Genomic DNA, 22391 nt, shown 5'->3' on the forward strand with positions numbered 1-22391 from the left:
GTAATTCTTGCAATGCATTTTAATTCTAAGCAATTTCTGTTGTGCAACTTCTATGTATTTTAATTATTTTTCTATATTAACTAATATGAGTGTATTTAAGGATCCATATTTCATAGCTGTATTTATACCGTTGTGACAATAAAGTTCTATCGTATCGTATCGTAAACATTGACTTAACAGTTTGACTAACCATTTTGTACACTAAAAGGTGTCCCCTCCTCTTAATAGTCTCAGAGTTGGTTGTGGTATTAAAATATACATTTCGCTTCGTTTCGCGTCCCCTTATTAAATTAAAAACAAACAATTCAATAATAACTTCTATGATAAATTTTAAGGATCAATTACGTTTTTTTCTTCTATAACATACAACAGTACAAAAAGTTTACAGAATCAGCGAAGTAAAATTACCACAAAGGAGCAGAGATTGAAAAATAGAATGCTATCTAGCAAGTGGATCAATTGCAGTTTTGAACTTTATAACGAACAATTCGGTTTTCGATGGGTAAATAAGATTGTTTACAAAGAAAATATTTTCTAGATTAATTAACTTTTCAATAAATAATACTTAGATATAAATTACAAGATTCAAATACTGAGTTTACTTACTTGTTGAATCTTAAATCTTCGGCCATTAAAAAAAATCAAAATGTTATTATCAGGCTACTCAGCATAGTACTACACAATTTATTTAGCCAAACTATTCAGTATTAATAAATTGTGAGAGACGATATGGTGAAGTAGGTCTACTTACGTTCATTAATTAAGGTGAATTATACTGATGAACTTCTTAATCAATATTTATTATTACATGCTTCTGAACTAGTATTATCATAAGGTTGGCGGAAGTTAAGTCCAGCATTGTAGATCGTGAAACCCGTCTGTAATCTGCTTTGAACCAAAATGGCCGCCGGTGTAGTGGTGTAGAGATAATTAGAAAGAAATGTTTTAGTGAAGTATAAACTTACGTTGTTGTGATTAACATCAAAACCTGCGCATTAGACGCAGCAGTTATGGCGGATACTAGGCGGAGGGTTAAATTGTATGTTTTAAACGATGAAAGGCAGTGGGATGATCGTGGAACAGGTCATGTATCTTCTTCTTACGTGGAGAGGCTGAATGGAATGTCCCTGCTTGTACGGGCAGAATCTGATGGTGAGACCATTTCTTACTTGCATTCATCAGTATCTTAGTTAGCCTAGCGTAGGCAGGGCACAAGTTTCGACTGAAATTGTTTTTATGAAAGTAGATATTACTATATGTAAACGTCGTATACGTTATAGAAAACTTGTGTTTATTGTTATTTATTCAGAACATTAATCAGGCCTAGGGCCACCACAAATAAAGTACAAACTTCGTTTGTGTAGGCTAGGCCTAAACTCAAGAGTGGGTTGGTTTAGCCTAGTAGGTCACTCCATCCAGAGGGTAGGAGGTTAGGCCTGGCGTAGACTATCTATACACCCTGTGAACACAGCTAGCTAGAAGCCATGTTTTAGAGTTACGTGTATGTCATATATGACCTATGAAACAATTTGAAATTGAATATTAAATAATAAAATATTCCCCTGTATTTGTTGTGATTCGTTTCCCTTGCTCGAACTTCAGCCCAATGCATACATCAGCATTGGTTTGCCAATGCCAATTGATATTGAAATGTGATTTAAGTTTTAAAAAACATTTCTCAACTGACAGGAAATAATGAACTTCTTGCACATGAATCCAACAACATACATTAATTGCAGCTTGTGTTATTGTTTCATGACCAGAATAGATGAGGTTGTTATAATGTAATAGAAAACAAGTTATTGATTGAGGTAAATCAAGACAGATTTGAAGTGTACTACTAAATGGAATACTAGTCAACCCGTACCCTTGCCAACCTGTACCCACAAACCGTACCCAAATTTTGGACGACCCGTACACAGAATTTTGGCGTACCCGTACACATCTTTGGTCCCGTACACAGTGTACACTAACCCGTACCCAAGTTTGATGAATGATATTTTTACTATAATAAATTTTGCAAACTGTATTGTATATTTAGATAGTAATCATATTAAACTATATTATGAACTCCAAACTTACGGGTTAGAATACATAATCACCTTTAACAAGCATGCATTAAATCAAGAAATTCATGATCGCCTAGGCCTAGACCCGTTGGTCACGATTAACAGCATATGGAACGTCAATGTACACATTAGTGGTTTATTTTAATTGTTCGGAAAGTACTGTAATTCCTAAACGGTTTTGTATTTTTAAGTTTTTTTGTTTTTGTGCATGTTTTAGACTTAGTAATTGATTTTATTTATTTGGGTTTTTTTACGATGCTTGACTATACATAATATTTTTTATTTTTCAGTATGATTATTATTATAGTTTTTTTATAATTGCTATTGTTTCAGAGAAATTATAATTACAATAAATTTGAATATAATTTTAGCGTGTTTTTTAGTACAGTTATGTAGTGCTCAATATTGAAAAACAATGTCAAGAGTACCGTGGGAATCTATATTCGTGGGAAGGTATATTTCCATAAAAGAAGCCTCGAGTGCCCATTAAAATTTACAGTATGTAATTATAAACATATTAATAATTTGATATGGAAAATATATATGAAAATACTATATATTTCCTTTGTTTTCATCTGTCATTATACCATTCAGTCTATTTCAATTTATATGTATCATTTTAAACTGGTCATTAGAGCATTTAGAGTGAAGGGAAACGAAAGGTAACAGAAGAAAACAAACGTATGACAAACTAATATTTTCACAGTACTACACTTATTTCATCCTGAGTGCTGATTGAAGCCACATTTACACTTGGCACGATTACAACACAACAACGGCACAATACAGATGCGCGCAGTGTTGAAGAATACAACCTACGCGAATATATGTCGTCGTGTCGTTATCGTGTCTAGTGTAAATCTAGCTTAAGAGGAAGCGGATGCCTACTGGGGGAATAAAAAAAAGGCATGTGCCATGTTTACCTATAGAGTAGGCCGGGAAACTAAAAACAAGGCAGCATCTGACACTCAGTGAATGTGCTTGGTATTATTAGTTGTTATTATTTATTATCAATCATAATTATTATTATTATTATTCAAAATAGGTGTTTTATGTTTTTTAAACTAGGTTCAATTTTGTTGGAATCAAAGATAGAACCTGACACCGCATATCAAAAACAACAGGTAAGAATTGATACACACAGTTTAATTTTAAACTTTATTGAGCCATGGTCTTCAGTGCAAGAAGCAGGAACATACCGTACCTCAGTCTTAGCCAGGCCCCACAAAATCATAGGGTAAACTGAATATACGTAAACACTTGCATATATGACAACATGTATTTGTGGGCCAGCGTGTGTTTGTACAACAAGCTTGTAATCTGGGCCCTGTTCTGAATTGGTCTGTCGTTACAATTCCACTCTGAAAGCTCAATTGTCATACATATTGGCACTATCTTGTAAGCCTGGTTTTCATATAAATCGCTACATGCTATCGCCGACTCCTTTGACGATGCTGATTGGTCAGTTGAATCAGGGATGGTTCTTGATTGCATCGGGGACAGCTACAGTACACAGTGCAAGGATTGCAGTGAAAACGCTGTAGCTAGGCGTGTAACGATTCTTTGGAAACCAGGCTCGTCACTTAAATTTTTACAAATTAGATGACTTTTTAAATATCTTGTATAGTGAACCCGCTGCCTGCCAAAAATGATGATTTTGAATAAAATTATATTTTTTGCCAATTGCTGTAAGGCACCTGCCGCCACGGAAAAATGAAAATTTCAGAAAAAAAACACCTTTTGTTTATTTTTTATTTTCTTGTCCATCTAGCTTTTTTTTGGCAAAACTATTTGTTAAATCGAGTCTTTGTTTTTTTTATTTAGCAAATAGTTTTGCCAAAAATATCCAGACGGAGGAGAAAATAGAAATAACTTTTAATTGGTGAATTTAAACAGTGTAGTAATGGGATGGTCAAATGCTTCAAATTTATATAATTAGGAAGAAGTGTACATTATCTTATCTTTGAAGATTTCAAGGCAGCGGAGGGCGTAATAAAAAGAAAGAAAAACTTTTATTTTTACCTAAAAATTTCCAGTTTTTCATGGCGGTGGGCAGGGAGCACTAATTGGCCAAATTTTATTGTTTTATTAAAAATCATCAATATTTACATGCAGCGGGTTTGCTAAACAAGTTATAAAAAAAGTCTCTCCTAAATAAAAAAACAATATTTTATTTTTATTTTTCTATCTCCCTCTGACAATCTTTAAAAAAATAAGTTTGCGAAACAAGGTATAAAAAAAGTTTTGCCTTTCAGCGTCTCTCTTGCATGTTCATTGGTATTCCTACGTCAATCTTAATCCTATACAATCACAGAGTGGGAATTATTGGATATTTACACTTTCATGAGATACATGTATGGTGGATAAATTGAATTTTCAATCAAATAAACATAGAACAGCACGATTAATTCATGCGTCCATGAACCTCAATGTGTGTTTATTACTATTTCCTTGATGAAATAGCCATCATAAAAACATATATCTGGGGAAATCCAGAAGGAAACAAAAGTAATGTTCATGATTCTTGTCCTTGACAATATGTACGATGATTCAGAAGAATTTTTAATGAGGATTAAAGTATTCTAATAATTGTATGTTGTACAGAAAAAAATGAAACAAGTAAATTACTATATAACACATGAATTTCATAATGAATAATTCATTACTTTTAAATAGATGCTTGCTTTTCCAGTACCAAGATCCTAGGTTTAGGTTGTACAGAAAGAGATCAGACAAGTAAATTATTATATAACACATGAATTTTGTAATAAATTAATCAATACTTTTTTTTTTTTTTTAAATTTATTTATTAAGGTATAACACACAAAACAAAACAACAGCCGAACACTGAAAACGTTTGTTTACAATCAACAAATAAAGACAAATAGATGCTTGCTTTTCCAATACCAAGATCATAGGTTTAAACCTGTGACAGCGCAGGATTTTTTTCTCATGACTAAAAAAAAAAACATCTCCACTCCCTAAGTCTTGTAATGAAACTTCGCTGATAAAAGCATCACGTTGTTTCATTTAATAAGGGGCCCTGAATATCCTCTCCCCTCCAGCCATAATATTGATCCTAAACACATTCAAAATGCTTACTGGGTGTATGTATTTTCATAATTCAAAGATTAAAAAATTTTATACTGGGGTAAAATTGCACCGTGGGGAGGCTATGCTTTTACTGCGGAGTGTAAAAAGAATAATTGTAGTTTCATTTATTAAGGGGGCTCCTGAATATCAGCTGACCTTCAATGATACTTTACACTGGAGACAAGGGTCATCCTCTATATATATGATTTAAAAAATAAATAATTAAAAAATAGATACTGTAGATGAAGACTTCCAGTATTCAGTATCTGAATACAGTACTGAAAGTATTACGGTGGTAATACATATGGTACGGTAATGAGAGAGCATTTATTACAATTTTAAATAAAGTTTAATTGTCACCGATATAAAAAAGTAAATACATTGGCACGATCTGCCATCAACATCCATAGACTCCCACTAAGTAACCTTTGTAACTTAAAAGGTCAAATGTCAAATCTAATCAGGTAAATTTACCTGGCTCATTGCCAGGACGCTTGATTTACTGTTTACATTAGTAAGGATTTTAATGTGTGGCCTCCCCAATGAAGTGTACTGTAGCTCCAGGGAGGATTTCATAATTGCATATATTCATGTTATAGTTTTGTCGTGGAATTCTTTTATAGAGTACCACATTCGTGTCATCATGACGCCAGGGGGCGCTCTCTGTTGTCAACAGATGTTGGTTACCGTTCATTACGCCTGATTGACTTCATAGGCTTTTTGGAATAGGCATTTTAAAATCTAATATTTTACCATCAAAATGTACTAAAAACACAAAAAGCTCGCATTATGTTAGTTATTGAACACACATTTAATCATCAGTTACTGTAAAAATTACAAAGAAAAAGTAAGATGCAACATCTTAATAATTACGTTAGAAATTGGGATCAATGGTTTGTCAGTGAAGAAAGTAGCGTCCGGTTGAACGCTTTTGCAACGCTAGCATTGGAGTAGTATCACATGGTATCGTGACGTATTAACACTCTAGTACTCTATACCCAGTGTGATTAGTTTCAATCTTGAAAAATTGCAAGTGATAATAAGAAGAGAGCCTACCAATATATGCCTTGGTGATTAATTAACCAACAGATGCCCTGATTATGTTTAAGTAACATAGAACAAACTTTAATTACCGTAATTAATTTGCCTATTTCTCATTTATATAAATAATTAGTAAAATTATACTTAAATTATACTCTACAGTAATTAATTAAACTAAATTATAATGAAATGTTCTTGGAATATTTGTGCTTCAAGCTAAAACTTATTTTTGATAATACAGTATAATTCCTATCATGGTTTGATGTTATCATGCTACCATTTTGCATTACAGTATTTTGTAATTAGCTGAAATATGTGTTTGTTACATAATGATGCAATTTCTAATTTCAGGAAACTCTTATTGTGTGGTCCGAAAATGAAAATTGTGATCTAGCTCTTAGTTTTCAAGAAAAGGCTGGTTGTGATGAAATTTGGCAGAAAATATGTGAGGTAGGAAAATATTGATGTTTTGATGTGGCAATCGTGGCTTAGTGGTTTTTAAATGAAACTACTATGATATTTATAACATTATATTTATATTTTTATTAAGGTGCAAGGTAAGGATCCATCAGTGGACATCACCCAAGACATAGTGGAAGAGTCGGAAGATGAGAGATTTGATGAGATGCCCGATGCGGCACCTCCTATTGAACTACCATTGTGCGAGCTCAGTAGACTGGAGGAGATCTCGGAGCTCTTTTCGAGTGTGCTTCCGTCACCAATAAAACGTGAGAAGCTAGCATTAGCCATCGAGAATGACAACTATGTGAAAAGACTTCTGGAGCTCTTTCATGTCTGTGAGGATTTGGAGAACATGGAAGGTTTGCATCATTTGTACGAGATCTTCAAAGACATATTTTTATTGAACAAGAACTCGCTGCTTGAGATGATGTTCTCAGAAGATTCCATTAACGCAATGCTTGGGGTGTTGGAATATGACCCCTCGCTGTCTACACCTTACAGACACCGTGAATACTTGAGCTCCAAGTCTCGTTTTAAGGAAGTGATTCCAATCACGAACCGAGAACTTTTGAACAAAATCCACCAGACGTACCGTGTTCAATACATACAGGATACGATTCTGCCAACTCCATCCGTATTTGAGGAGAACATGTTATCTGCTCTCAATTCATTTATATTTTTTAACAAGATAGAAATAGTGACAATGATACAGGTAAATATTGGTTTACTTCTTAGTAATTGTGACCGGCTCTGGCAAAACCAGCTGTTTGTAGGAAAAATTCAAAATGGAGTTTGTAGCACTTTTTTAGATTCTGCATGAATTCTTTAATACAGTGTTTATTTGATGGAAATTGGTTGAGTATTCTATTAGCGAAGTTATGAATATTTAATTCATTGGATATCAGCCATGTAGGTTTTGAGAAAACAGCTTCCAAGATTCCAAAATCAAAAGTTTGTAAGATTTGTATTTTAAAAATAATTTCAATATACTTACTTAGATTATGTTGTTGATACTTTGCAAATGTTCTTCAATATAACTTCTTTTATAAAATGCAAAAACCTGACAATGTCCAAAATTCAGATCCTTAAACGTTTGGGCACTTGTGGAAAATTTTAAATTGTGACAAACAGAAGGTTTTTGTCAGAGCCGGTCACATTTAATTAAATTTTATGTCACATTTAATTAAATTTTATGTCTTTTGCCAATACAGTAATTCCCAATGGAGTCCCTTTCTATGTATGAAATCTATTCTGTGATACTGGTGAGAGTGTGCCACACTCTATTTGGTAATGAGTGTTCTTCACAAGTTTATATCCAAGTATTACAGGAAATGTGCACATTAATTTGCATAATAATTTTCAGTACAATATGTAACAAAGCATTAGCTACATTTGAAGCCTATTTTATTATAGAAGAATTTTCTTTAACTGTACATTTTTTGGTGTAAACAGTTTTGCTAATTACCAGTTAGCATTGTCAGTACAATTGTGGCTTGGTTGTTGCTACTTCCTATTTTTTTTCTATTACTGAAAATTCTTTCAGAATTTATAGTAATTTACGGGTTACAACTAAACAAGATACAAAATGTTGGGCTTGCAAAAATTTGCGATTGTGCGGTCAGAGGCATCATGAACGTCTCAGGGGCTTTTTTGGGGGGGAAAATTCAAAAAATAGTCTGTTGGGCTAAATTATAGTGTACAGATAACATTTTGTGCTGGAAGCATTTTATCGAGACAATTTTCATGGTTGGAGGCACAAACATTTTTTTCCAGGCCTGTAAAATGGATTGATTCAAAGTTTATATCCTATTTTGACAGCACAGAACTAGAACTATTCGTTACTGGCCCAAACAGATTATAAATTGTACAGAATATGCTTGGCTTGAATCTCCAAGTGGTCACTGATGAAAGAGTCCTACAAAATCTGGCTTTGGTAGAACACAGAATCATACATACAATATTAAATGTTTTTTATGCGTTTGTGGCAGCTTGTGTACTGTTTGAAAATGAGTACACAAATTAGCCATTAGTGCATGAAAAAATGCTCTAAGGCTATACATTTAATGGCTTTCATAAATATATTAGTAAAAAGCTGTTATAAGACTAATAGTAAAATAATAAAAATAATAGTAAAAAGCTTTCATAAAAATAGTAGTACTGTCCCAGCCAGTACCTCAACTAATCAACTCAACACAACCCAGTTGTATTTGTAGAAATATTCATAAATTATAATTCATTTATATTTATATTAAAGTTATTCAGTAATGCAGTTTATTGACAAACTAAAATCTGGAGAAATTAATGAAGTAGATCTATTATTATCAGGTAGAGAATTATATTAATAATTCTTTTTCAAATATTTGCTTTATGTGACTTCTAAATGATTTTAGGATGATGAAAAGTTCCTACCAGAGTTGTTTTCACAATTGATGGATGAAAATACGGATGATGAGAAACGCCAAGACCTTGTACTCTTCCTCAAGGAATTCTGTATGTTTGCTCAGACTTGTCAGAACAGAGACGCTTTTTTTAAGGTAAGAAAAATGTGCATGGTAGGGCCTTTAAATGTGCATGGGATCCCAAGTATAGATTCATTGCTTGTCAAAATACATTAAATTAAGGCATTATGCCTCTGAAGCAATGGATAAGCTTTAAGGCTATTTTCCACTAGGCGAATTAATTTGCATGATGCGCATTTACATTTCTATCAGTGTTTTTCGCTTCAGCGAAATCAGTAGTTTGAACTGTTTCTACTTTTTGCGAAGCAAAAAAATGTGCAACCAATCAGAACTCGGGAAGCAAACAGACGCTTTTAATTCGCGCAAATAAATTTGTCTAGTGAAAAATAGCCTTCAACGAGGAAGACAAAGATCTTGGTTCAATCTGCACACTACTCTCCACAGAAATGTTAGGTTGCTATTAATATATATATTTTTTTTTTTCTAGATGTTATCGGCTCTTGGTCTGTTGCCGGCACTGGGATATATTTTGGTAAGAAAGCTTTGAAATGTAGTTTTGCCCTTTATTCTTTGTTCTTGTTTTGTTGCCTCCTCAATATTTTTATTATATAACAAAATAACATGCAGATTATTTTACTGGCACTATTTTTTGTAACATATATTTTACTGAATGGTGAATTTCACTGAAACAGCATATACTTTAAATACTGTGGTATCAGATTCCATTACAAATGAAGTTACCAGCATAACAACTTGGTTTGCCATAGCAGAAAGCCATTCTCTTCTGTTGAGACAAGTCTAAAATATGGAAGAATTCTTGGTATTATGAGATGTATAGTATTTTGAATCCCCATGTTGTCTGATTCAAGTCTAAGACATTCCTGATAGTTTGAAAACTCAATATAACATTTTCCATGTGTTATTGAACTTAATTACTAGAAATAATTATTCATTTTAATCAGGACATTCTTTTAAAATAATATTGTGATAAGATATTAACCTACTTCCTATTACAGCAAAATATGGAAGAGCCAGTTGTGCGGCAAGCAGCTACAGACATCCTAGCGTATATTGTAGAATTTAGTCCGACCCTGGTGCGAGAATTTATACTGGACCAACGAAAACAGCAGACAGATGATGTGAGTATTCAAGCTGAAGGGTTATGTTCTCACACGGCTGCTAACGGTTAGCAGGATTCGTGCGTCCATACGAGAAATTCTTGATCCGGATACCAAAAATATGATGATCGAATCACTGGCCAATAAGAAACTGGAAATAGTAAATGCGTACTTGTGATTGGTTGATGATATAAACACGCTGAACTTGCTAACCGATAGTGGTATCCGGATACTGCTAACGGTTAGCGCTAACCAATTGGGCGTTCTCACGCAGGTGCTATCGGTTAGTGCTAACGGTTAGCTCCCGATCCGGATACTAGGGCTCTCGTGAGAACCAGGCTAAAAAGTGTTCTCATCAGATTAATTTTGGTCAAAATTACGTATGTACCGGTCAATTCATCTTTTTTTAAATTCAGTGTGAACAACCTGTGTTTTATTCTCCTTGGTCAAATTACCCGGGAAGTAAAGGTGTCCAGAAAGAATAACCTGGTGGTTTATCTGGAGCAGGAAAGTCCAGTGTGAACATTGTAATGCAATTAATCTTCCTGAACTCATCCAACCTAAATATGCCTGCTGCGGAACATTTCACAAAATGTATTCATGAATAGACCATGCATGCGCAAAATCCTACTATCTGTTGTTTCGCTAAGTATTTAAAGTGGGAATTGAAATTGTAATATAATATAGGAGGCTTGCCATCCGAAAATCAGTGTACTGTTGATAAATGTTAAACCAAATAAATAGCCTGTGGCATTATTGTATACTTTAGTACAGAGAAGCTGTAATACTTTTACTCTTAATTTTAGCAGTAGTAACTTCATTTCACTAAACACCCTATCATTTTAAAGCTTATAATGTGGACAATGTGAATATATCAAAAAGAAAATTTGTTTGTTTTGGTCGCTTATGCTTGTTTTGGCATAGCAAGCCCCATATGTACTATTTACTATTTTTGTTTTTGTTTTGTAGGACATACTACTGATGAATGTCATAATTGAACAAATGATCTGCGACACTGATGAAGGTAAATTTAACAAATATTTTTAAATTGTAGAACGGTTTAATCAATAATATCTCTTTGTCCCCGGCACTTCTGAAAAGAGTAGGGGATTGCCTAACCTTATCCTTATACAGTAGAACCTTGGTTTTACGTATGGTACGGGACCCGAGGGCGTATGTAAATCGGGGGATTCATAAAATTTATGTTGGGTTAAATTTGTGGTGAATTTTGACCTAATACATACGTAACACTCAATACACGTACCGTATGTTATGACCGAACGAACGTTCGTGTACGTGAAACAGCAACTACGTGCACAACCAATTAGTGTTAGTGTACAAAATTATGCCTACTCAGCATTGTGTAGAAAATTTGACCAGACGAGTTTTCCACACGAAGCTATGGAGGAAAGCAATTATTTTGAGCACCATCGGTAGTTGTTCATCTCGCTCAGTTCACATGGCTTTAGATTATAACAACCCAGTGTTAAACTCAATCAACGTTGCTGTTTAATGATAATGCGTAGCATATGGTCTGTTTATTGTTATAGTATTGAAATAATAAGCAGACCGAAAGTAACTGATCTCTTTTTACTTATGGTTGCTCTAAAAAGGCTGTTTGTTTTGAATATTTTCGGGATTTTTAATGACGTCATCGTCGATATGAGACGTACGTAAAACCGAGGCTTCGTATAACTGGTTTATGTAAAAACGAGGTTCTACTGTAGCATTATTAGTTATTAGAGTACATACACTAAACAGGTCAGTTTAATTTTTTTGCAAACAAGCTACTAAAGAAGGACCAGTTGCTATAAGAAATTAGTGACGTTTGGCGATAGGAAATTATGTGAAAGGTTACATAATAACCTCACATCTTATATCTTAAAATAAATCTTTTTTCTTATTATTTTTTCCAGATTTGGGTGGTGCTATTCAACTTATGAACTTAATTAGAATCTTGTTAGACCCAGAAAACATGATGGGATCAATAACAGTAAGTGCTTTACTTTACAATTTAGCCCCGTTAATTGAAATGTTCATGCCAGTGTTGGTGATACAGTATGTGAAATTGTTAATGAATAGAAATAGACATACTCTATTGTCAAATTAGAGTAGTGCAAGACTGCTTTTTGTTATGACCAATAATAAGTTGTTTAATAATAGTTACATAAAAATATTGAATTATAAAAACATCAAATTTGAAATTACAGTACCATGTGATTAGAAAATAGAGTGCCTATTTATAATTTCCTTTCAACATTATGTTTTACAGTTAAAGACAGAAAAGACAGAGTTTTTGAGTTTCTTTTATAAGCACTGTATTCACGTTTTGACAGCTCCTTTAATGGCCAACACAGCAACTCTGAAGCCTAGCAAAGGTAAAAACCATGATCAAATCATAAAATACCCAAACAATAAGGAAGAAACAATATTAAAAATACTAATAATGATAATTATGTCATTCTATTTAAAAGTATGAAAGACTTTGATGCTTGTAAATAAGTTTTTGACTACTAAAGCCATGTTTTCTTTTTCATTTATGACAATAATGTGATGCGTGTAGCACAGCGGGTTAGCACTTTTATTCTGAAGGTTGGGGGTTGGAGACCGATGCTAGCCACACACTGCTTGTCTTCTTGGGCAAGCCACTTTATCTACATTTGTCCTCTCAACCCAGGACTATAAATGGGTAGGAGGTGAATGATTTGGAATGAAATTAGTAGTGCTCATTACACACATAACTAGGAATACTCCCCAGGGAGTGGAGGAGGTTGCACGTTGTGTATGATTGATTCTGTATCCAATGACCAGGAGGAAAAGCGCCTTGAGCATACACAGTATGAGAATATGTGCGCTATATAAATATAATAATAATGATTGATTGCTCCTACTTATGTATATATTTGTTGTAAATCTATTACTTATTTTGGGGATCATTTTGTTTCAACAGATGACTATCAAACTGCACATCTCCTTAGTATTATTATGGACTTGCTGACGTTTTGTGTAGAACACCACACATATCATGCTAAGAACCACATTATTAGTAAAGACCTCCTGCGTAGGATACTCGCTCTTCTTAAATCTCAACATGCATTCCTTAACCTATGTAAGTTGATTCTCCTGTTTTTGATTTCATAATACTATTCTTTCCTTTGCAATCTGTTTGGGCTCTGTCCCCTCCCTTGTCATTTACTATAAGAATATCATCTAGGGAATTTTTTAAAATGTTTTCCTTTATATCACTTGTTTTAATGTGTTTTATATGTTTTTTGAATAAAAGTGGTTTTTAATAATGTAGGAGAATTGAGCTTAACCACAGACCAGTGTGTACTTGCATGTACATGGTACATTGTTATGTTATTTTATGTTAATATAGCATCTTCCTTTTGGGTTACAAAACGCTTTACATTGCATAACATGCATGTTTATACATAGTGAAGCATACCACACAACATTCCTATGTACATTGCATAATACTTTGCAAGCAATGCATCCATACACAATGTGCTACACACAACTTGCACATACCCTATAAAACACATGCACACGTAGCACATCACCAGGCCTAGCTTGGCTTGGCCCAGCTTGGCTTGGCCCAGCTTGGCTTGGCCCAGCTTGGCTTGGCCCAGCTTGCCTAGCCTTACGCCTAGCCTTATGCCTAGCCTGGCTACGAATCAAGGCACTCGCAAGAGATTAGTACTGAGGCTAAATCAAATTTTGTCTTGGTGCCCTTTTATGTTTGAAAATTCTGGCCTTGGTGCCTTTCCATTTGGCCTTGGTGCCTTTCAAAATCATGTCATACCGGAGGCCATTTGGCCTTGCCCATAAAATCCCCAAATTCGAGGCCTGAAAGTCTACACAACTGCATAATATTAGAACACTCAGGACATCACATCCACATAACACATGCAGCGAACCATGCATTATACATACTCAACATAGCTGTCGCTAGTAAAATTTGTCTTTCTTTGACCCTGACTCTTGTAGGTGCTGTTCGTTGCATGCGGCGTATCATCAGCCTTAAAGATGACTTTTATAACCGTTACATCATTAAAGGGAAGCTTTTTGAGCCTCTTGTTAATGCATTCCTGTCCAATGGCAACAAGTATAACCTTTTGAACTCCGCAATCCTTGATTTGTTTGAGTTCGTCAGAATTGTGAGTACTGAAGATATATAAAGAAAAGATAAAAAAAAACCACTTACTTTCTACTACAGATTGTTCTTATTTATTTATTGGAAGTTTAGTGTAAGTCTATTACAGTAATTTACAGTGTACCATTTTGTACTTGAGGTCAAATTTATATGGTCACATCACTTGTAGTAGTTAAGTAATAATAATAAAAGTAATAAATACATCACACTTTTAGTTCGTAGAATAGAGCCTTCTAGTGATTATAGGTAGAAGTAGTAGAGCTATGTAGTAGGGGTGGAGAACTTTATTAATGTGTTGGTTTTGTTTATTATTTTTATATTTATACATTGATTTCATTCATTTTTTATGTTTATGATAGAGCATAGAGGTCGCCATAATATTTACTTTATAAGTCGACCATTATTATTATTATTATTACTGTTATTATTATTATTATTATTATTATTATTTATCTAATCATTTATTGATTCATCTAATATCCTTCACAAAAAAAAATAGAAAACTGCAATACAAGGTTTTTAACTTCTATTGGGGGGTATTGATTTGTCCATTATTTTCGGTATGATTAAATTTTTCTGTCTATTATTTCCTTTTTGTAGGAGGACATAAAGTTATTAATTGTTCATATGATGGAGGAGCATGGCAGTGCCTTTAAAAACATAGACTATGTGAAAACATTTCAGGGACTTCATAAAAAATATGAACAGTTAAAAGATAGGGAAACAAACAAACCAGATTTCGATGGGTGAGTTATTACCTGGTAGAGAGATTTCAATCTATGAATTGCTTTGTTTTTGCAAGTGAATCATTAGTGAAAGTAGTATGTGCTATTATAGTGCAATATAAACTCTGTCACTTTTCAAAATTGTTTACTGGACAGCTTTATACATTCCTGCACATACTGCCTGACTTCTGAGAACTTTCCAGATCGTTCAGACCTGGCTGAAACCTCTGCTTCCTCCACAGTCCACCTATACCTAAGTCTGTCTAAATTTCAACTTGAAATTACGTTCAAATTTGATTAAATATATTAACATGTCTGTAAAAATGTAACATAAATGTATTTGTCCTATGCATTTTATTTTATTGTAGTCTTCGACAACCAAGCTCATTTCAAAACAGCCGGTATCGTCGAGACGCAAGGGCATTAGATGAAGAAGAGGAGATGTGGTTTGATCAAGACGATGAGCAAGATCCTGCTGTGATTCCTGAGGCAGTTGCATCTTTACCGGAGATGTCAGTGATCATTGATAGTATTGCACCAGAAGAAAAAGGTATTTTTATACAGCTTGTTTCTGCCTATTGAAAATGAATTTTTATTTAGAGCGAGTAAAACATGTAAATGCATAAACAATAGAGGCTGTTATCGCCAACATTGAAATTCTATTCTCTATTGAAACTATTAAACCTTTAAAATACAGTTCAATATGTGAGGTGTTGTAGGCCATGTCAATATGATATACAGTATTAAAAAGAATTCATGTTGATTTTTTTTTTTTTTTTGCAAAAGAAGAAACAATAGCAGAGCCAAAGGAAATGGACAAAGAGAACTTTGACAACAGCAACACAAATGGCCGACCTAACAGTCCTGTTAAATGTATCCCGATAGAAGCGGAGACGACGATTACACCTACACCAGTTCTTACAAATAAAACAGTTCCCACCTCAACGTCTGCGGAAGTCAAGTCAAGTAGCTTAACAAGAAAGGTATGTTCTTACCATACACGATATGGTCCTTGGTGGAATATTCAGGGTTAACTAGTCCTAAAGAACTTCCGTAGTTGGAAGTTTGTCCCAATTATGGGCAGGTCGGGAAAAGTTCTGTGACTTGCTATTGGAGGTACCGCACATTTCTTCAGACATTGTAAGACAAAAATGATGGTGATGGAAGCATTTTATAAACACACATTTCATGGTCAAATGCACAATTTTTTTCAAGCCAAATCACGGACCTACGAAAGCGAAGAAATATTGAAAATGTACAGATTCAGTTAATAGTAGAAAATGGCAGTCATTCCTTGTTCAGTTTTTATAAATTTCCATTTACTAAGGAAATTTTGAAACATGGCTAGTGAAATAAATTTTATTTTGAGATAATTATAAATATATTGATATGATAGTGCTATTAGTAGCAGCAAGGATAAAAGGTAATCTTATTAAACAGGTTCTATTAGCCTATCCAAACGATCAAAGCTTGTAGGAGCCTTTGGTCTTTTTGTTGTTGGCAATAGCAGTGTTCAGCTTGTTGGTGGTGGTGGTGTGACGGCTGAGGTAATTTGTGGTAGTAGTTATAATGAATTGGAGTTTTTATAGGGGAACATGTATTTGCAAGGAAGTTTTAAGTCATGGTCGGGAGGCTATTACCGTGAAACATAAAAGTATTAATTGCTGCGAAGCAGCCAATTCATATTCTTGACAGCAATTTGACCTCTGAAAGGTCATTGTCAAAAAACAAGGGCCTAAGATGACTGAAAAGCGGAGTTGCCTTCTTTTGTTCTGCCAGGTAAAATCAATTACTTTTGGTGACGTTTGTAGACTAACCAACACGTACCAACATCCGCATGTCGCATTATCCTTATCCTACTCTAGGCCTAGACTAGCTAGGATGGTATAGTCCTAGCCTTCAAGGGACGAAGGTCCCAATGAAAAACAACGTTGCTCCTTGATAGCTAACATTGTCTATTTAACATCACAATAATTCATTATTAGACCTATAGTTGTTTTTTGTACTCCACAAATCTCAGCCGATACCTCGCACAACTCGAGTAACATCTTGTATCTATTGTCGTGACATCATGGCTCGCTGGCTCACACTTGCGATGTCTCGCACTTGTGATCAAATAACACGCTGGCTCGCACTTTGGCAACACTCTTTGGCAGTCAACTCGCCCCTAGAAAACCCGCCCTTGGAAACTTGCCCCATAAAAAAATGTACACTTCCTAGACCATGTAGTCTTCACAATAAAAATTGTAACCTTTGGTAATCAACTACATTTTCCACATACATAGAAATTTTTGAAACTTCATTAAAAAAAACCTAAACCATAATTCACCACTATAGACACTTTATGACAAAAATGAAAAATTACGACTTTGTTACCCAATGAGAAGTGTTCTAATATAGACAATGGGTCGTGTCTCATATTATTTGTTATATTTTTATTATTCATTATTTTCACTTGACTCGCATAAATAATTTTGTTCGAAGAACAATTATATGCAGTTGTACTTCGTAGCACTTCACTTGCAATTTGCAATTTCTAGTTTAGTTTTAGTTACTATTAGCAGTTTTGTGGTAGTGTAGTTTTTTGAACTCAATAATTGATTATTTGAAATATGCATTTATTAATAATTTTTTAAATTTTGTCTTTTGTAGGGTGGGCTAGTTGATTATCCAGATGAAGACTCAGACGAAGATTCCGACGAAGACCTTCCTGTTTCCAAGCGACCACGCCTAGCAACTTAAAATTTCTGTTAAGTTTTGGCATGTGTATAGTACAGGCAGACATCACCATAGTCTTTTAAAACAAGAGGTCATTTGAGGTCATATAAACAACATGAAGAAGTGTGGTCATCCTCATTTGAATTTAGAGTGTTCTCTGTCTCTCATTGGGATCTATTTCATGTTGATGAATAATCATGTTTGCTTATGAATATTTATCATGTTTAATGAGCACTTGATCATGGACCCAAGTTTGCGCATTGGGTGTGCTGAACTTACGACAATGGCTGGAGAGCTATATGAAGAATATTAGCTGAAGTAGGCGGAGCTACAGGACCTGCAACTGCCATTCAGGATGCAAGGCCATTATTGTCCATTGAAATAAAAACGTAGAGGTTGGAGACATGCATGATACTGCTACCATTCCAAATTTCCAACAGGAATAAATCTGTTAGATCCTGAATTTGATTAAAACAAAACAGAAATACACTTTGATTGTGTTCAGACTTTACGGTGGCATTATTTTATTAAAGACTGAAAGAAAAAAAACAAGTAGAAAAAAATCAGTAGTTTTGATTGAAGGAGCTACACTGCATTGGTAGCTTGTCATGCTACTTTATGTGAATTATGGTGTGTTCAGACAGACTTAGTTCTGATATGCCAATAGACATTGAACATAATTGAATGGATTCACCTTAATTTAAAGCTCTGTTCACACTATGAAACTGTATGTTAAAAATAACTGATATATGCCCATATTTGGGTGTAATATGGCATCATCATCCCCATATATTTTGGCACATTTGTCACAAAAAAGTGATAGTATGGACAGAGCTTATCAAGTTTTCCATATATGGGTATGGTATGATGTCATGCCCATATATGAATAAATCATATTAAAGAAGACTTGATAGAGCATTAAATATATTCATCCTTAATTTTATTTAATCTATTGATTGATAGCAATTGATACCGACCTGATTTAATCTTAAAATTTTATTTACATCATTTATAGTGTTATAAGAATACAGAGGTTTTGCTATGAAACGGCATAGAAGCAATTGTGTATTTTCACCTTTGAAATGACCTCGCACTTGGTGGAAAACTAGCACTGTACCAAGATTGAACAGCCGTCATAGCATGGTTGTGCACAACAACAAATTTTGCTGTACAATTTTTCAAATGACAACTTCCCAAAGTTTGAATTTGGACACATCATTTTCATATGGGTGTTATATTTTTCCAATTGGACATGATAGCCATAAATTTAAATGGCTGTATACGTATGCGATGCGAATTATTTTAAAGATTCCATTGTTTAAATAGATTAGAGTTAGCACTCTGGTATTTTTATAACAAATTTAAGTTGAATCTCGGAACATACATGCTGCTAACCATTTTATGAAACGGTGTTATTTCCATCAATGATTGCCCAGAACATTAACAAGCTTGCCACTGTGTTTTAGCTAACATCCTTAGCTTTGATTTTTTGTTCCGTATTACCAAATAATTGTTTAGGTTTATCATTGATGAATATAATGTACTGTATATTGAAGGCAAATAATGAAATTTTCAATGCTTCTTGTGAATGTTTATGTTATGTAAGATTTTTTTTTTATCAATATGTTGCTGTTTCTGTGAGAGTTTGTTATACGGCCAGTAGAAATTGATCAATTATTATTATTAAATGATATTGTTAATCAATTATTATAATTTCAGTTATTCTTAAGCAGTATCATTTTTAAGTTCTGTTCATCGGTCTGGGATTATTGATCAGTCAGTTATTGAATAATATTGATCAGTTTGTATTTCTTAATGATAGTGAATCAGTTGCTATTAATCAATAATCAGTTATTTATTAATAGATCAATTCTTGCTAAAAACGGATAATTTCCTTCTCTCGGACTTAGTGTGGTACTGGAATAAATTTGACTTATTTTGTGTCTGAAAGTGTGAAAACCTTTTAAGCATTATGTAAGCCTTAAGAGAATCAAACTTGTCAAAATTGTTACACATTTGAAGAACATAATACAGTAATCTAGTTATTTGTATGCTTTCATTATATTTATTGTAATCTGTTGACATTGTATATGTTGTGATCCAATGAACTAGAGGCTTTTGTGTTTATGAAATAATGCTTAGATTTTTTTTAATTCTGTTTTGAACCAGCATCAAACTGGGTCATGATCTAATTAGGTTTACTGGGAACCTTGCGACCTGACTTGACCTCCTTCAGCCCTGTTGCGGACAGAGGTTATGACCTTAGGTTGATCGTGAACCTTGTTATGTCTGATTTAAAGCCTGTGGAAATTTGTATATTATTTATGTCGTAGGTGTCCATCACAGTTTTCCCATAATGGTGCAAACGTAATCATTTCTCATTATATTTTATTGTGACAAACACAATGCTGCCATAATTATTCTGTGTTGAAGTCAATTGGGTCAAATTAATGTATAGATTGTAATTGCAGTTAGTGTAGCATTTTCTTACCATTTATAGCCTGACTTGAAAAAGATATACCATTGCAACATCATCTAAACAATCATAACTTACATACATACATCCTATAATACATACATTCAAACATACATGTACAACAAAAATAGGTAGGTCTAATAATTGTATAAAAGGCTTGTACAAAATAACCCAGGTGTAGATATGAACCTTTTAAAGTCTTCTACCTCCCATATGTAAACATGTGTTAACAACATGTGAACATGTTCCAACAAAAAGAGTATTTTCATTTGTGTACACCACCTAACATGATGACAGCAACTTGAAATACCCAATATATTACATTCTCTACTTTTAATCAAAATCTTTCAGACTACATTTGTTTAGATTGAAAATGTCACATTTGCCTACTTATTTGAAAATTCTAGTAATTCATTCTTCATGTTGCATTTTGTTCAAATATTTATTTCATATATTCTGAAACATCTTACAATTCGTAGCATTAATTTGAATACATTGCCACAAGAGATAATATGCTTATTGGACCAAAGTCTGGCTGCTTTTAGTAGATAATGTAGAGTACAGTAAGTGTTGCTACTTTCTGCTACCACTATTCTGTAGTATCCAGTCCAACACTAAAACTCTTATTTATTGAGCTACAAATTATACTGCTACCTTTACTGCTACTTTTATCAACAAGATACATACTTCAGTTAACGTTTCCGTTTTGCCATTTACGTGAATATAAACAACCGTTTAACAACCTTTGCCAAATTTATACTCACTTAGTACTAACAAATATTGTGCTGGTCAAATTCATTATGTATGTTTGGAAGAGAAAAAATGGCTTGAAATTACTGGGCAGGAATTTTGTGAATTTTGTTTCTTAAAAAATAAATATTTTTCCTCTTTTAGTTTGTAAATATTTTTATGTAATACTCTTTGTTTATTAATAGTGTATCTTTATTCTTTTTGAAATGGAACCCAGGTGTATGCACTATAAAAAAAATTGAAATAAACTTTGGGATCTTCTTAAATTGTAGCACAGTAGGAAGAAATTGAAATATAAAGTGGGGATCCTCTCGAATTGTATTGTTAATTTTAAAACATGTTGTAAAAGATAATGTGTATGAATTGTTATTTAGCGTGTTTTTTTAGTTGAATTATTTCATTATTGAAAATAATAGATGCAATGAAAAGCGGAAAAAATGTTTTAATGCTGATTATGTAATCCATAGCAATGATGTCGGTACGTATACATTAATATACTGATTAGGAGCTGTTAAACATGTCAATTTTTTGATTATCTCCCACATTGATTACAAATGCTAGTGATCTGTAGGTTGGTTTTAGACAGTGAATTTTCAGTTTCAGACTGTAGGATTCCATTGGCTCATTTTATATGTAATTTCTTAAAAGAATTTGTATGTATATGTGTGTGTTTTTTCTGATATATGAACTGGGAAAAAGAAGAGGCCGAAAGTGGTCCAAAGCCCCATCTGATAATTTTGTAGCAATTTGAAATCCCAGTTCGAACCATGTCAAACAGTCATCTGAACAACCAATTAAATTTTTGAACGTGAAATTTACTTTTATTGTTTGTTGGTCATGTGATATGTTTGGTACAATCAAAGATACTAGAAATACAAGATAGGGCACTCGCATTGTAAAAATGAGGCGGAAATCGTGCCCAACGTAGGCGGCGCCCTTCTTTTTAACCGTGCAAGTTTTCTATACTTCGTGCCCAACGTACAGGGCGCCCTTCTGTTGCTAAGTATATCCAGACGCACACAGCGCCCTTCTTTTTCCACTAATGGAGGAAAACTTTATCACTAGAGTGCGTCCGGCCATACGATTTTCGCTACAGTGTTGTCTTCTATACTGATCCATAGGCTTAATTGTTTTATTTTATATAATTTCTACTTCTGCCAAGGAATAATGTATTCACCGTTGTCACTGTCCGAGTACAATTGTACTAATTGCACAATTGTGTACAATTTTTTAATTGAGAATTGACAATAAAATACGCGACGACTTGGTAACGAAAGTTTGGCAGAAGTTTTTTTAGATCCAGCTGTAGGGGGCGTCCCATTGT

At 33.8% G+C, this 22391-nt stretch overlaps 1 protein-coding gene across 2 annotated transcripts; it reads left to right on the forward strand.

Annotated features, from left to right (window-relative positions):
* The first annotated feature begins 875 nt into the window (after positions 1 to 875).
* Positions 876 to 21885, forward strand: LOC117123951 (serine/threonine-protein phosphatase 4 regulatory subunit 3A-like). Of its 2 annotated transcripts, none has more exons than XM_033270050.1 (16): positions 876 to 1152; positions 3138 to 3193; positions 6555 to 6653; positions 6754 to 7377; positions 9056 to 9199; positions 9612 to 9656; positions 10141 to 10263; positions 11212 to 11266; positions 12159 to 12235; positions 12515 to 12620; positions 13193 to 13351; positions 14233 to 14402; positions 14999 to 15144; positions 15492 to 15673; positions 15910 to 16106; positions 17776 to 21885. In XM_033270050.1, the coding sequence occupies exons 1-16, from the start codon at positions 1011 to 1013 to the stop codon at positions 17863 to 17865; spliced, it is 2415 nt and encodes an 804-aa protein (XP_033125941.1). In that variant the 5' UTR covers positions 876 to 1010; the 3' UTR covers positions 17866 to 21885. The 2 variants fall into 2 exon arrangements, with proteins under 2 accessions (XP_033125941.1, XP_033125942.1); XM_033270051.1 differs by having other exon boundaries at positions 1011 to 1152; positions 15913 to 16106.
* The last annotated feature ends 506 nt before the right edge of the window (positions 21886 to 22391 follow it).

The sequence above is a fragment of the Anneissia japonica genome, unplaced genomic scaffold, assembly GCF_011630105.1.
Source record: "Anneissia japonica isolate Jap-2015-1 unplaced genomic scaffold, ASM1163010v1 scaffold287736_len1891122_cov214, whole genome shotgun sequence".
NCBI classification, from domain to species: domain Eukaryota; kingdom Metazoa; phylum Echinodermata; class Crinoidea; order Comatulida; family Comatulidae; genus Anneissia; species Anneissia japonica.